Source organism: Harpia harpyja, chromosome 2, assembly GCF_026419915.1.
Source record: "Harpia harpyja isolate bHarHar1 chromosome 2, bHarHar1 primary haplotype, whole genome shotgun sequence".
NCBI lineage: Eukaryota > Metazoa > Chordata > Aves > Accipitriformes > Accipitridae > Harpia > Harpia harpyja.
The window spans coordinates 75,740,130-75,757,384 of NC_068941.1; the positions used below are offsets into that span (position 1 = coordinate 75,740,130).

The 17,255-nt window shown below is 39.7% G+C and overlaps 1 protein-coding gene across 1 annotated transcript; it reads right to left on the bottom strand.

The window, feature by feature from the left end:
* Nucleotides 1–989: 989 nt before the first annotated feature.
* Nucleotides 990–15,855, bottom strand: OTOP1 (otopetrin 1). The gene is made up of 6 exons (XM_052811128.1): nt 15,570–15,855; nt 9,013–9,149; nt 7,185–7,243; nt 5,449–5,579; nt 2,204–3,150; nt 990–1,818 (listed from the first exon to the last, which is right to left on the bottom strand). The coding sequence occupies exons 1-6, from the start codon at nt 15,853–15,855 to the stop codon at nt 1,648–1,650; spliced, it is 1,731 nt and encodes a 576-aa protein (XP_052667088.1). The 3' UTR covers nt 990–1,647.
* Between the last annotated feature and the right edge of the window lie 1,400 nt (nt 15,856–17,255).

Consider the following 17,255-nt stretch of genomic DNA (forward strand, 5'->3'; position numbering starts at 1 on the left):
ACAACTGAAAATGCTTTGCAGGAACATAGGAGTTCTCACGCTCAGCCTCGCTGATGGTTCACCTAATTCAGACTTCAGATGAAAGCTGCTTTGCTTGATCTGGGTTTTGCAACAGGTGAAGAAGGTAGCAAAAATTCCTAGGCAGGTTATGGCTGTGTACACCACAAAACAGAACTGAAGATTACTTATGATGTGAAGCAACTCCTGGAAGTAATCGGGCAATTTATGGAATGGTCTGTGTTTGCCATCTAGTGGTATAAAGCCAAAATTTTTGTTCTGATGCATGAGAGCAGACAAGACTGCTGAAATCTTGTCTCAGAAGCAGACCTCTCCCACGCAGAAATATGACTGCTTTCAGGCAGATGGTGGTGACAGCTGTCTAACCACCCTTTTAGGAACTAGCGGCAGAAATTTTGCAGCCCTTGACCCATCAGACTTAGGACTAGATCATTAATGAGTTATCAACGGTTATCCAATAACTGAACTGTTGCTCCCTTTTAGTATTCTGGTCATTGCTCCAGTCTTTCAATCTTACAGGTGCAGATTCTAAGAATATTCAGGCACCCAACTTTTCACTGCTTTCTGTGAGAATTCAGGCAACTAAATATCCTAGGGATTTGAGATTATGTTCTAACAGCTTGTAAACCACGCACGTAAAACCCTCAGCCAAGGGCCCTCTGGATTTCTAGAGGTATTGGCTATGCTTTACAGCATCCCTGTATGAAGACATGTGATTATTTTCCAACCAGGAGACTGAACTACAAAGAAATTAGCGGCTCATTAAAAAAAATGTACAAGGAATATATGCCATTCTGGCAACAGAACATATATACCTAAACATAAGCTATAAGACTAGTTTTCTCTCCTAAAACATTTCAAGGCTGCATGAATAAAGAATTAAGTAAAAGGATTAACTTTATTTCTCAGTTATGTCATATAGTAAATAAAAGACAAGGGGCGTGCATTAATAGAAATATATTTTATCAGAAGATATTATATACAACATGATACCTAAACATACATGTTATTTACCTGGATTTCTTGCTATATAGTTAAGAAAATAATAATTATATATCGATTTTTTATCAGTATTCAGGAAGTTTAAAATAATTCCCACATCCCAACTAAATAGCAAATGTTTTCAGGTTTTACTATAAAAACATAGCTAGGAATTAAGAGTTGGAGTTTTCATAGTATCTCTGTGATTCAGGAGCATCACTTAGTTCAGCTGTTCCTGGGATTTCCCCTCCGAAGTCATACAGAATTTTTTTTTAAACCCCTTTCACAAGCCACAATGAATGAAAACAAAGCAATACAAATTATATAGAGTACAAATCCCAGATGACTAAAACAAAGCTTAATGAGATTGAATTAACTTTACTATGTAGTGTTAGTCATATTAACACTAATATGATTCTGAAAAGTGTACCTATACAATAACACCACATATATAACAAAAAATGTGGAAGAAAAATTAAAAAACATTACATGCTATTAGCTATGGTCCCTTCTTTTTAAAAAAATTATAGAATCTTCTATTTATTGAGCAGCTGTTGCTATGTTCGCTCATTCATTCATCCACTCATTCAACTGTTATTTATTTAATTAATTATTCAATCGATTGTTCACTGAGGGACCGTATATGATCTATGTTTTACAATTGACCTCAAAGAGTGAGGCAGCTGAATGCATCCGATAGAAAATAGAAAAAGGCATCGCAAGGTTCACAACAATTATCCAGGGTTCAAAGCCAAAAACTATTTCTTCTAGTCCATTGTCATATTCCGGGCGGCACCCGAATGCCGGCGGTATCCACAGCTGCAAGGAAAGAACGCAAGGCCAATATTAATCACCAGTGATACGAGTCACTAGCCCTTAATGACTGTGACCCCACCGAACTGCAAATTGGTTTCAGAAATCCCTAAGAAAACCCTCCCTGTTGCTACTGGGGCACGCTAGTGGAGGAGGCTTTCAGCTTCCGCTGCTGCTAGGGTTTTTGTACCATGACTAAAACAAGCCTAGGCTCCCAGATTCCATGTTTAAATAAACTTTGTTCCCCAACGGCATATTCACTTACTCTTCCAAAAGAAGTAAAACTTATGCTACAAACTATAGAACCATGTAATTTTCATTTACTTCTCAGGCTTGAAAGGTTGGGAAGCTTTTGGGTATTAACTTGTGAATTATGTTCAAAATGTCTTACCGAAAGGTTGCAGAGGAATAAAAATGCAGCAATGTTCTTCAGAATTCTCCTCTTGCTGTTAGTGACTGAGCTGTTACTGTAAAATGAAAAATCTGAGGCTGAATGCATGACCAAACTATTTTCCTGACTCGTTTCTTCTTTGGCACCACCACCAACATCATTTTCTCTCCTACAGATACTGCCCTTAAACAGGCAGGGTACCTCCCCGTTGTCACGAGCGGCTCTGCCGTTGTAAATCTCTTTGTAAGAGGGGGTAAGTGATAAAGTGCTCCCCCGAGATATAGTCACTATTCGAAGAGTTTTAATATCGTCATTCACCTTTTCCTGCTCACGATGTATGGATTCAATGATAAAGAGGTTCTGAATATATTTCTCAATAATAACCAGGACGGAATAGGGCAGGCTATACCATGTGTATTTTGGATGAGCTTGGGCACAGATAATGGCGAGGATCGAGCCCCAGGAGAGGAGCCAGGACCCTGCGGCTGTGCCCACCAGCAGTTCTGCATCAAGTTTTCGAGCAGGATTTTTTGAATTATCCAACGATCTATCTTCCAGTCTGTAGATGAGAAGGGCAACAATTCCAGCTGTACACATGAGAGCCAACACAAAGATAGCATGCAAGTAAAACATAGTAAGTGCTAACTCGCTTTTGATTTTCGAACGTCCAATCTGAATTAAATACACAACAACTATGGCTATTGTGCTAGTTAACACGATTAGTCCAAAAATCATTCCAACAGTTATGCCGTGGAATTTGAATGGAGTTTTGTGTTGCTGGTGGTGCTCGACTTTGCGGCCAATGTTCTTCCACAGGACATATAACATCGTGGATGCTAGGATGTGGTACTCTATATTAAAGGGATATAGGTAATATATTCCCTGAGAAAATACCGAGCAGAGAGTTGTTGTTGTGCAATTGCATTGAGGTGCATGATCATCTAAAACTAAAGGAGAGGGAGAGATTAGTTAGGTGCATTTTAAAGATTTCTCGTTTAAAGTGAATAAATAAAACATAAATAAAATAACAAAACATAAAAGGTAAGAATTCAGTCGAACAGCACATCGTGCCACCCAGTTAGCCACCTACGAAAAGGTCTCGCCGTTAAAGTCATTAACCTAACAAAGCTTTTGCATGTCCACTGAAGTATGATCTCTGACTTCACTGCTCAGCTGCTAAGCAGTAAACACATCATGGATAAATGCTGCACCAAAGTGCACCAAACTTCAGCAGGGCCTTGATAAAAATACTTTATTATAACACAAAAATCCAGATCCCAAGGTCTTTGAGTCCTCAGCCCTTCAGCTTAGAAGGCTTTTATAGAAGGCCGGGGATTGGTGGATCAGATCAAGAACAAGCTTAACAAGGAAAGTTCCACTCTCATTTTTATCAGTTATTTACACTAGTGTGGTTTCTAATGCCAAAACCACTTTATTAATAAAAGTTGTTTATGGCTAGGAAAGAGGTGAAGTAAATACAGATACTTTCACTCAATGTCCCAGTATAATTTTAAGGTTAAAAAAAAAATTAAAAATCAATCTTCTCCTTGTGAGAGGAACCTACTGCTGTGAGGTTACCTTCATTGTAAATCCCTAAGGCATCTCAATGAAAAATTGCTTGTCTTTGTAAAATAAATATATTTAATGTGCATTTATTAAGTAAGCAAATAATGTCAGAAATCAGAAATGTCCACAGTGATGGGAAAAAAAGATACTTATTTTCACAATGTATTTATTTATAAACCTATAAACATACATGCTGAAGAGCACATTTTTAGGCACTGATCTTAAGATTTGTGCCTGGAAGTTTTTCTTTTGTTTTCTATAATTTTAGAAGGGAAGAAGAGAGGAGAAAGTTGGTATTGTTTTCTCTCAAGCACATACTGTTAAGAGATGAAAAAAATTGCTTTTGCAGTAGATTGTATGTTAATGCCAAACTTGTCTTGTGGATCACTACTTCACTCCCCCTTTTTCAGGTGCTATTTCTGACTGTTCATAATTGTGTAACAATTCTGGCAGCAGAATAATAGGAAATAATATAAGGAAACTGCTTCTATTTAACAAGTAGAAATATCAAGAAGAGCCACTAACTTGTGATTTGTCTGCTCTCTACTAATGCTCCATGATTACAAAATCTCTGAACTATCAATTCAGCTACCCGATTATTAATGGAAACTAGATAGTTTCCATAGATACATATAAAGAGTAACAATTGCAAATAGATGTAAAGTTGTGGGCATAATTTTAGACACAGTTATACTGAAAATACTATTTTACAGATTTTAAAATTGAGTTTTCACTTATATGTGAACTTTGGCAGGAATTATTAAAAATGCCTAAAATTTTTCAATTTATACAGACTATAAATAGGCAAGAAAGAAGTTAATTCAGGATTTGGCTTTGTAGAGGCAACATCAGGATTTTTTAGGATACAAGCACTATTGAATTCGCTGGGTGGGAAAACATACATTTTCCTCTTCAAAAGCTGTCTTTTCCTTTGTGAACACAATCAAAATTTATCAGCTGCACTGATAATTTTCCATGGGAAGAAAATTACTTATAGCTGCTGAGAACTTTTATTTCCTCTCTAAAGTTAAGCACTCCTAATCTCCCCATGCTTTGGTGGCGTTTGAAAGTGGAAGGCATCCCCAGCAGTTATACTCAATGTTCGTTGGCTACAATTTGCATCATCTTACTAATGGAGAAAATGGTCTGTTATAAAAAAAGAACCACCCAGACCAAAACCCTTGTTTTGTAAAGTAGCACTAATGGATAACCCCTATCCCTCTGAGCCATCCCACTGAATCCCATAGGACCACACACCACATGTAACCACTCTCCTGAGAAGGATTTGCAGGATTGGATTATCCACGCTTGTTTTTCTACAAATAACTCAGTAAATAGTAAACTCTGGTTTTAAAACTGCTATGTTCAATTTACTTCTGATTTACTAATAAAGGGGTTCCTCAGTGATGTTATTCCTCAAAAGAAATGTTTTTAAAAATCTGTTTGTTTGGAACTTCAAAGAAAATGACAACCTGGATCACATATATGATAATGATCATGATCATATAACATTTTAGTTATTATCTGAACTGACTATGTATCAGCTTACTACCATTTGCCCGGGAATGACTATGCTGACATAGTTGTGAATGACCCCGCTCCCTCCTACAGTGATGCAGTATTTTGTAGGAGAGCATGTTAGAGCAGGAATTCCAAAATGTACCAACCCTTTCGCTTACCTATTGTTACGTTCCCAAAACCAAGCGTGATTAGTCTTTCCTTATGTTCATTCAGTTGATGTTTTGACTCTGTTAACACTCCATTTGTCCACAGGAGTAAATTTGTGAACACAGAATGGATAACCCCAAACCTACAAAATAAGGTAATTATTGAAGGAATCCGCACAGAGTATACCTCCATGTATGTTAAATAAAATGGATTAACTTTCTGTAGACATGCTACATGGCACTATTTAGTTGTCAGCAGAGGGAAAATAAAATCATAACCGATCTCTCTAAAGATGTTCCTCAGTGGAGCACAATGAATGTTAGACTTCCAAAATTTTATAGAAACACAGTGGCTTAATGTATTAAACCATTAATATCACGCTGTTATTATTTGTTATGCTCCCTTATGTGCTGGTTGTTATTCTTTGGGCTGGACAAGCTTCATGTTAATGACAGTGATTGAACAGTCTGAACAGGGTTAATTGTTTTGCAAGCTGTATTCCACAGCCTTTGGCGGTGCTCCTTCGTACTCACTGTGGCTGGTCTGTCTTCAGAGATACCACTGCCTTCTCTAGCTTCTAGTCCATGTTGTTTTGCCTCCTGGAGAGAGTTGAAGCCAACAGAGGGCTTTATCCCATTCAGACTAGGGGTACAGTGAGGGTAGGGCTCCACGTGGTTTTGAGACTCCTGGTTTCTGACAAGCCAGGTGTTTTTCTCTTGCACCTGAGGCTGGTAATGTTCTTTCACCAAGAAACAGTTCTTTATTACTGCACTGTTCTCACTGATAGATTTGCAGTTAGGGATTTTTAAAATTCTACTGATAAACAGAGCTGATTTCACCACCTGACATTGCAAAGCCTCCTGTGATCTCTCTCCTCATTGGCATGAGGCTTGAACACTTACCCAAGAGAGCAAAACAAAAGGAGAACCTTCTCCATAAACAATGTGTCTGAGGAAATGTCTTTTACTTCCTATGGAAACTGGCCAGCTCATTGATAATTTGAGATAAGTATTTTAAAAGTTACCGTGTTTGTTTGTTTATGTTCCAGGTACAGATAGATTAATCTACATTAATCCACTTACAAAGCCAAAAATACATCAGAGCTGGCTCTGCTGCTTCAAAGACTAGTCCTCGCTTCTGTAAGAAATGTATGGATTCAGCTGTTCAGAGGACACACCACTCACACTGTGAGAATCAAGTTCTGGTGTCAGAAATGTGCACAACCCTTACTGATTTGGGTGTATGGGATACCACCAGGGAGTTTCTGTTTCCCAGTGAATGTGCATATCTGCATCTAGTTCCAAAAAGTGCTTTCCATAAAAATCAATATAAAATACCTCAGATGCACTGACTGCAGGTTGCTGACGCAGATTCCCTTTCAGTAGCTAAATAAAGAAAACATAGTGCATAGTCCTAAGACACATACATAGTGCTTCCTTCCTTCAAAAAAAGCAGGTGACACTGTGGTATCATACCTTGCCCATTTTCCTCTCTCATGAGAAAAATATACTTATTCTGTGACTGTTGTCTGTTATAAAATATAAGCACAGTTTAAATAAGAAAAACATCATTCAGACTGATGATTATCTTCTCACTTGGGTAATTTAGAGTTACTTTTTATTTATATTACCATGATTAAGAGAAGAATCAGTTTTCAGTGTCCCTCATACAGTAAAACTGTAGGTGTTAAAGCACTGTGCAGACCTACACCTATTAGCATTCCAGATGAGGATCAGATCCACTTTACCTTTCAAGTGTTTTGAAAGACTGGATAATATCCTTTGCATGACACCAAAGAAAGTACACCTAAATGAAAGGAATACAGAGAAATGTCATTACACTGATGAGCATGTGTGACACTCAAAAAGGAAGAGTTTTGAATATCTGTGCAGACATTAGAGTCAAGAAAGTGGGGGGAAATAGGAACAGAAAAGTCAGTAAGGTAAAGAAATAGCATAAAATTCAATTTTTGCTCACAGAGTAATCACTGCCTCAAAGGGACTTCTGCCTGCAAAAGAGCGTAACACACAGCCTGTCTTGGAAGGGCAGGTACATGTTAGTTCATTGCTTGCACAGGTGCAGTACGTATATATTTATTAATTTAATGACACATATCAGGATGCCTCATTAGAGTAAAATACAACAGAATCTGACACATATTCTGTAGAAAAAAAATCCTTTAGTTTTTAGATGACACATAATTAGGGATGTTCTCTGCTGTAATTTCATCCTGTGTTTCAAAGACATGAGAAGATTTGTCTTAGGTAAGAGCTATCTGGTAAATTAATTTTTTACTTTTTCTTTGATTGCTCAGGCTAACATTCCAGATTTCATTATTTTAAGCTAAGTAGATGATAAATTCAGCAACATTGGGTGATGTAAAATTTAAATTAGAATTCATGTTTCCTTTGTTCAGCATTGTCATACACTGTTTCTTCCACAGTCCAGTTCACGGTAGCTGGAAACCTTGTCAGCTCAGGGTCATTGGATGCAATGAAGAATGCTGCGTGCAGATGAGCAGGGAAAAAAGGCTTGATTTCTTTGGTTTGTTTTTCAGAGGTAAAGCAAAGGAGTTGCAAGACATAGAGAGTGGATATTACAAGAATGTGAAATTAAGATTACTTCAATGAAACCCGAATTTCACCCTTAGAGAAAAAGATAGAAGAGGTCAGAGTTACTGCTTAAATTTCAAAGCTTTTTTTTTGTTACAGAAAGCAGAAGAACGTAGGCTGTTCAAATGCTTACTTACATGCAACCACAACTGCTCAGAAAATCTTTCTTTTCTTTCTGAATGACTTAATAATCTTGGAAAGTGCATTAAATGACCTGACTATAACTGAGTATCTTAGTTGAGCGGCTTTTTCTTTCCTTCTTTCCTACAAATCTGCTGATAGGGGCTCAGAGGAATTCACATGATAAACAATCAGCTATGGAATCTCACCATATAATACAGACCCAAAGCCTTAAAATAAACAAGCAGCTGGAATATTTTACCAGAGTCACTGACTATGTTTGCTAGTGTGCAGCCACTGATAAGCATAACCAAATGCTTCAAGAAGAAAAATCCGTGTTCATTTGGTATAGGAAAGATGTGCAAGTATTTTATAACAAGCTAAATACATGGGAAGGGTTTTGTCCCTTTGAAGTACCAGACCTCCACCCCTAACCACAACAGGACATCAGGATAGACAGATTGAATTGAACTTGTGTGGCAAGTCCTACATACAGAAACAAGTGAATTGTCTTTAGCCAAGCTGCTCATTTCAGCCTGAAAATTCTGAAAGTTACATATGTAACTCAAACGAAAAAAAGCAAGTAACTTCAACTATAGGACAGCATTTTTTGATTATTTCTTTTTTTAACCCATGTGAGTTTTACGGCTGAGCAATTTCAGGTTGCAAAGCCTGAATTTACACATAGAAAGGATATACATGCACAAGAATTTAGCCCTCAAAAGTATCCTGTGATATGCTTAGAAATTAAATTAGTGTAAAATTCAATGATGATGAGAAGATAAAAGATATTTTTGGTAAGAAACACAGATATAATATAAAACTGCATCCAATGACTTTTACCTGTAAGATGGTGTGCACGGCATGTGTAACAGGAAAAATGCCTTCAGTTGGCGATAAACAGTTTGAAAAATCAATATAATATCCAATTTTAAAAGAGTCCAGAATTAAAGTAATCACTGCAAATAATGTAATCCCACCTACAAATGAAAAAGACATTAGAAAACATCAATGTACAGTTACAGTGTCTAGAGACAATCTGTACGAATATGTTAAAACCTGTTTAGGGAAATAAAAGTCGATCAATACCCGTGCTCTTGTTTAGCGAAATGAAAATAGATTGATGTTCATGAAGATAATTGACTCAATGCAATAAGTCCCTCTAATTTGTGACAGCCTCTGCCCAATACATTACAAAAGCACATCCCCGTACATGCCTTGCGCGGTCAGTGTAGAGGAGCCAGCCCAGCAATGGCCAGGACCTGGAGACACTCAGCACCTTGCAGATGGCTCCCAGCTCCTTCAAGGTCAGCCTCTCAAGTAACCGTAGCACTGAAGCAGCCATACAGTGCATGAATTAATGCTCTATACAGCCACACAGCAAACTATACAATTCCAGGGAGGCAAACAATCGTGTTACAGTCTCCTGGCCCAAGAGCTCAACAGTGGGAAGTAACACAATCACTTGGTATGCCTTCCCCCTGGTTCAGGAGGTTACGCTTTAACTCAGAGACCAAAACTACAATGAACTGTATGGTTTGTTCTCCTAGAAAGGAACCAAAGATTTCATTTCTGTACCTATTATTTCACACACACACACAAAACCCTAACATGTTTCGCTAAATACATGTTTTGTATACTAAAGAACTTTCAAACTACATGTTTCCGCTTGTTTTTTGTTGTTTTTTTTTTCTTTCAGGAATGTAAATATTTGTTACAACTCATTCTGGAAAGCTATATGGTAACACAATGTATATTACTAATTACTGGGTTTGTACCCATATGATTAAGCACAACTGGCAATAAAATAACTAAACCAAACTCTAAAGTCTTCATTTCCTTGTTTTTGTTTGGTTGTTTGGGTTTTTTTTTTCTCTCTAGGCTTTTATTCAAACAAGCTTCCACTGGATTTAATTTGGGTTTATTTGAATAAAGACTAGATAAAAATCTATCCATGGACCTTAACTGGACCTTAAGATACAGACCAGCATCAGTACCTTAATCTTTCTTTGTAATTCCTCACAGAGTAAATAACATCACTAGTGTTGACTTTGATGAATATTTATTCTTTATAAGGGAGCAACAGCGCAACTTCCTTATAAGCACCACATGTTCCACTTGACTCGTGTTAATAAAACACAACACTAATTTAATAATTTATTTAATAATACATTTATTAAATTTGCATTGATAAAATTTAAGTATAAATTATAAGAATACAATGCATTTTTTTATTACTTCATTGAACCTTTAAAACCTTTAAATAAAACCTTTAAGCAAAAATAGACTTATTTTTTTAACCACAAGGGTATGAATTCCAGCAGCATTTTATGTTTCTGTTTTACAATCTCTCTATAATAAAACCAGTGTCAAATTACTGATGCAGTGTAATTTCTACCAAGAGATAGAAATTTTTGCCTTCATATTTCAAAATCTAAAACCTCAGCTCTGTACCTCATTCATGTGTATAATCCTACGCATTTTTTTATTTATGCTTATTATGTCAGCTAATTTGTTTTTTTTCTAACACACGTAACAGGACTGGAACCCACATTTAAATAGATATGCCATTTTCATGATAAATAAAAATAGCATCACAAAATGCAAAATTCTGGGCTACTCTTGAGATCAAATGATATGTTTCCTTCCTTATTTAAACAACTTAAATTATTCTAAAATAAATTAGAATTGTTAATTTTCTTCTGAAATAACTTCACTTGAGGTGATTGGACCTGCTCTGAGCAAGGTGTTGGACTAGGTGACCTCCAGAGGTCCCTTTCTACCTAAATTATTCTATGATTGATTCTGTGATTCATGGTTTATTTACAAAGTATGCAGGAAACTCAGCCTGTTTCACTATTTGCCTGAAAGATGTCAATCTTAGGGACTTAATGGATATTATAATTGTTTTAATGAGAAGGAAAATGCTATCTTCTGAAGCAAAAAGATTATAAAAATCTTCCACAATTACTCTACCGTGAATTTTTGTGCATATGCTGACTTTACAGAGTATTTTAGAAAAGTATTTAATTCCCCAATTGTGACACTAGAAAGATAATTTCCTAATGAATTCATGGTGCAGGATCAAGCCCTGAGGAACTGCTTTAGTGAAGTAGTAATGTCAGAGCAAAATGGGTGGAAAATGTCTTTTATAATGTAAAAGTTCTGCATCCTTGCTTCCATTACTCATGAGAGTGGCTCAGCAGAACAGCATCACAAGGGACTTGTTAACTAGAAGAAATGGGAAGAGGGAAGGCGAAGCAAGGCGAGGCAAGGCAAGGATCTCAGGTTTAAAGTCACAAAAATAAAAAGGAAACACATCTTAGATTAGTGATCTGTCTCTTGCACCGTACATGCATCTTGTCTTTACAAGGATGACCTGTACTGTAGTTCCACTCTGTCTTGCTTCCATTTCACAAGAACAGTATTTCAGTTGTGTAGTTTTACATCCATGTCCAGCAGACCATTGAGGAGGAAAAAAACCCACCAACAACAAAAAAACAACCAACTGACACTGCCCCCCCACCCCGCCCCCAAGTTTCTTTCACGTTGAGTATTTTGGTCTATGCCTTAGTATCTCTCTTAATGTTTTCTTTACATCCATCAGAGATTTGATGGGCTTCAATCTGTTCCCACTGGAATCAATAGTTTTGCCATTGTCCTCCAGGGATTAGAAGACTTTATATGACTCTTTCTTTCATTGTTTGATTATTTCATTTATTCAAATGATATCTAGATTTTTCTGGCAATCACTCAGGTGGTCACACTGTAAGCATATATAAAGTGTCCAACATGCATATTTAAGGGACTTCAAAAGAGAATGATTGTACCAATTTGCTTCGTCAAAAATCAAAGCACAACTATAATAACCATACATACGCTTTGCTAATGGTTTCCATGTTAACTTTTCCTGATGGAAACTTCAGTATTATGTACTAATACTAAATACTAGATATATATCAGTAATTATAAATAAGGAAGATAATTCAACTTTTTGCTATTTCTATTTGAAAGTTAAAGAAACATGAAATGATTGCTACTGAGCACTGTATTATTAAAAAAAAGGGGGGGGGTGTTCAAATGTTCATTGAAACCTGTATATCTTAGCGGATCAAGAATAGGTTTTTCAGTATTGCTAAGTGCTGGCTTAATTCTTTCTATTAACCATCAAGAAGAAAAAAAGCCATAATGATGCAGTTGTGAAAATGCCTCTCTAAGCTTAAAATATTGTTCAAACAATAGATAATTTAATGCAAGCAGTAGAAAGATACAAGTTGAAGCCTGCCAACAGCTTTGTAAGTTGAGTAGCTGTCTATGCTTTAAACAGAAGCTGTGCTGCTGGAGAACATGATAAAATACAGCGATTTGTGAAGCCAATTGTTTTTCATTTTGAGTTCTCTGGCCCACTTGGCTGAACTTCCAAATAATGGTCAGAGAGCTTTTCCTAACAGGAGAGGGTACTCAGGGGAATAACATTTGGAATATGTCAAGGAAAGGACTTCCTAAGCTTCCCTGTGATTATTTCGGTCAGGATAACTGTACCTTATTAAAGACAGAGCTCTCCCTGAAACTTTTCCCACATTCAGACTATAAGAGCAGTTCTTGGTCTGCCACACAAATGGGAAGACAACTGTACTCTAGGGTTCACACAGTTGCAAAAATGCTCAAGGAAACCTTTCTGTGAGCAATTCTTGTAAACTATGTGTCCTTCTAGCGTTGTTAACTGTGTGCAAGGACTCAGCTATAGGAGGTTTTTGTTAAGTCATTTTTTTTCAACGTTTGTCACAGCAAAATGCTCTAAGTAGCCAGTTACCCCCACTTTTACTAAAACAATATTCACAGTTAGAAGGGAATAATGAAAATATACTAATTTTACGCTGTTTTATAAAAGAACATTTGCTTTCACAATGAGAGCAAGGAGATATTCTTCAAAAGGAGCTTGTCCTGGTTTCAGCTGGGATAGAGTTAATTTTTTTTCTAGTAGCTGGTATAGTGTTATGCTTTGGATTTAGGATGAGAAGAATGTTGATAACACACTGATGTTTTCAGTTATTGCTAAGTAGTGTTTAGACTAAGTCAAGGATTTTTCAGCTTCTCATGCCCAGCCAGCAAGAAGGCTGGAGGGGCACAAGAAGTCGGGAGGGGACACAGCCAGGGCAGCTGACCCAAACTGGCCAAAGGGGTATTCCATACCATGTGATGTCATGTCCAGTATACAAACTGGGGGGAGCTGGTCAAGGGAGGTGCGGATCGCTGCTCGGGAACTAACTGGGCATTGGTCAGCAAGTGGTGAGCAATTGCACTGTGCATCGCTTGTTTTGTATATTCCAATTATAATTATTTTCTTCCTTTCTGTCCTATTAAACTGTCTTTATCTCAACCCAGGAGTTTTACTTTTTTCCCACGATTCTCTTCCCCATCCCCCTGCGGGGGGGGGGGAGCAAGTGAGAAGCTGCGTAGTGCTTAGTTGCTGGCTGGGGTTAAACCACGGCACAGATGATAGAGCTAGTAAAAAATGGCAAAGAGTCTCCTGTGGAAAGACTGGGTGAAAATTTGTCCTCCCCCCCCTCCTCCTTTTTGGACTTTTAGTCTTTCAGATAAAAGATTTCTATGACAAGACCATTGATAAAGAGGAGGGCAAGGGGGATCTTGGCAGAGGAATTGCCACCTGAGTTTTTCCTTAGGTCAAATAAGTTTTCTTTTACCAACAGAGGATAAAGGAGTTGTACAGGCTTGTTGTAACTACAAGAAACTCCTAAGAATAGGAAAGTGTACGTCTTTCCCTAAGGGTGAATTTGTTGAATGGCAGCCTAGACATCCAAGAGAAGCTGTGGAAGCCGCACCACTTGAGAAGCTAGTACAAAGAGCCATCCTGTGCTGGTAAAAGAAATGGATAAGGTAACCTAGTAGTTCAATCCAGTATCTTATTTCTAAGTTTCTGTGACTCCTTATATCCTGTAGGACAAATGAAATGCTGTGAATGCTGTGCCAAAAGAAAAAGGGCAGGGGGTCCTGCTGTACTTACCCGTGTTAAGCAGTATTTATTCCATACTTAGGAGGGGAAAGCTACCCTCTGAGTAACAAAAGCATAGCTTGGTCCAAAATGGGATCAAATTAAGCCTTGCATTAATGAATTTCAGGAGGTTGTAAACCACATAAGCTAATAAATGAAAAATGCCCGAGAGCTGATTATCATTTTGGAAAACAGTGAATAATCAAGGAGAACAATTCAACAGTTGGTACATGAACTCCATACATTTCAGGGGAGAGTCTACAGACCATGGCTGTATGTTAGACACTAAAAAAAAATATTTTCCCTGAGCAATTCATACAGCATAATTGTTAACAGTTGCAAAGACAATGAAAGACACACAAGCACTGAGACTGAGAACAAACTGAATTTCCACCACACGACCTTACTTTTCAAAGTAATCAGGTTTTAGATGTTCTTGGGATTTTCATTTAGATATTTCATTAGCTGCTGTGATAATTAACTGTTGTCTCATTGCTAGTAGGTAGGAAATACATTATGGAAAAGCTGTCTTATAGCACTCAAAATTTATTTTCCAACCTATCATTTACAGTGTTGAGACTGGAAAAGAGGTCAGTAAAACTGGGCTTGCCTATTACTCTATGCGGTGCTGATGCATGTTCTTTTTCTCGGGACCCAGAACACAGCATTCCTGTCACTATGACTCTGTGATGTGCTCTCCAACTACCTTCTCTCATATACCTTTATATCCTCACTCCAGTACACACCTGACTGCAGATAAGGGCCATCACATCCCTCCACTACACTTGCAACTTTTTATACTTTTCCTACAAGCTAATTCTAGCTTTAGATTCCTTGCTTACATGTTTTATGTACTAATCTACAACCTGATCTGGCCAGGGATTTTGTCCTCTTCTGTCTAACTCCAGATGTTTCTAAGGCATCACTGGGCACGTATAAATGGGAATCTCTGATATACATTGGTATATAGAGCACTTGAGGACCTTTCTGACTGGTACTAGCCTAAAGTAAGTCGGATTACATTGTCTGGAAAAGGTGATAATTCCTCCAAAAGAATTGCACGACACCAACAAAATTGCCTCTTCCATTAGCTATATTTTATTTTTCAAGTGTCGCCAAACCAGCCCGGTAAGGGGAAAAAAGCGCCAGAGCTTTCAGCACTGTAAATGGTAGGTTGGCAAGCGAGGATGTTTAGCAAACAGCTTTCCCATACAATCTCCTCGTATGTTCAGCTTATGCATATATTTACTTTAGAGTGCACTGCATGTGCGTTAAGTTCATGAATACCAGGATGCCTCCTGGTAGGGACGGAGAGGGTAGCAAAGCGGTAGCGGAGACAGGTGATGGCACGGATGTCCCGTGCGCGGTGCCACCGGCCAGTACTTACACTTCAGCCAGCGGGCTCCGGCGTGCGTGTCCTTGTCCCGGATCAGCCTCCTCTGCGTGCAGCTCCTGCAGAGGTACCACAGCATCCACAGCAGCTGGATGAGCATCAGCGTGATGAGGTAGGAGAGCAGGTGGCTCTTGCTGATGCCCACGGCGTGCACGGCCCAGGCGAAGGTGAGCAGCAGCCCGGCCAGGAAGAGGTTGATGCCGTACTGGCTGCTGAGGATCTCGGCGTTTTTCTGCGGGTAGCTGCCGCCCACGGAGGGGGAACCGGCGGCTTTCTCCATCTCCCACCCCGCCGGCCAGGTGCTGCAGGCAGGCGGCCCCGCTTTCCCCGGGGAGCCCCGAGGCCGTCGGCTGGTGGCCCGTCCCCCATCGGCGACCGGGGGCGGAGCGGGGCCGCCGAGGGCAGCCGCTGCCCGCCGGGGGGCCGGGGGGGGGGTCCCCGGCTGCCGGGGGCGGGCTCCGCAAGGGAGGGTGGGCTTCGAGGGGTGAAGGCTGGGAAGGCTTTGCGGGGCGGGGGGGGGGGGGGCTTGCCTTAGTCTCAGCCACCAGCTAGGGTCGAGGTTGGGGTCAGGGAGAAATTATTCGGCGGAGGACCCGTCAGGAGGCGGCCGTGCCTCTCGCAGAGGGGCGGGTGAGCCCTGCGCGGCGGGCTGCCGTGAGGGACACGGGGCTTCCGTCCGTGCGCGGCAGCACACGCTCCCTAGGCAGGGGAGAGGGGGAAGGTGGCGAGCGGGGGACGGAGCACCCCTGACCGCTAACGGCTGGCTGGGAAGGCGAGGACCAGCCCCCACGAGGGACAAGTCCAGGGGAAGCGAGGACGGGCCGGGGCAGCGCGTCCCGCGGTGCCCTGCAGCCCGGGGAGCGGAGAGCCGGTGCTGCAGCTCCTCGGCGCGGGGGTGGCGGTGGGATCACCCCCTCCGGGCACCACAGCCCAGCTTCTTTTTGGCAACTGGCACTTCCACCGGGGGGAAATAACCTTGGTTTTCGGGGATCTTCTAGACCTCTCAAAGGCAGCGATTTACCTTATCGTTTTAGCAAGTCCCGTTCTGACAACACAGTACTGTAGTGATTGCTAGCTGGAGTAGCAACTCCCGAGCTCAAAGTAGCAAAGACTTCTGCAGGATTTAGTCCACTTCTTGTTTATTCGTCTTCCCAATTTTTACACACGCTTTAAGTATTGACCTTTTTTTATTTAACCTGCTTAGTTGCGACAGCGACCTATGGCCATAAGATACTAAGGTATGCAAACCTCAAGATTTGGAGCATCCGTCAGGGTTGCCTATAGGGGCCGAGAGGAATTTAGCCCAGTGTAAAACACTACATATTTTAAATGGTATTTTGTTTGCATACAGCATGAATTCTCTTAATTCTAGGTATTCAGGTACCTAGCCATCACTTGAAGGCCAAATACCAAGACAGACTGGTCCTTGTTCTGGCCAGGCAGGTCTTACATTTTTACCCTGTATCTGTCGGTAGTATATCGAATATCCAAAGCATTGTTTCTTACAGTGAGTGACCTACGTCTCACATGCAATTACGCCACTAATTCAGCTACATCAAAAAAATGGGAGAACTTAAAAGACAGCACCTATTTTACTCTACTTCCACTGGCAAAACTTAGAGGTTTTAAGCTTTTTCTCTTCTGAAGCCAGAAATGAGTAAATAGAATTTTTTTCTTAAG

Coding starts and splice junctions, on each gene's coding strand:
- OTOP1 (XM_052811128.1), bottom strand. CDS start 15,855: ATGGAGAAAGCCGCCGGTTCCCCCTCCGTGGGCGGCAGCTACCCGCAG. Junction 9,150..15,569: donor CGGAGCCCGCTGGCTGAAGT/GTAAGTACTGGC, acceptor TTTCATTTGTAG/GTGGGATTACATTATTTGCA. Junction 3,151..5,448: donor TTTTGGGAACGTAACAATAG/GTAAGCGAAAGG, acceptor CCTCTCCTTTAG/TTTTAGATGATCATGCACCT.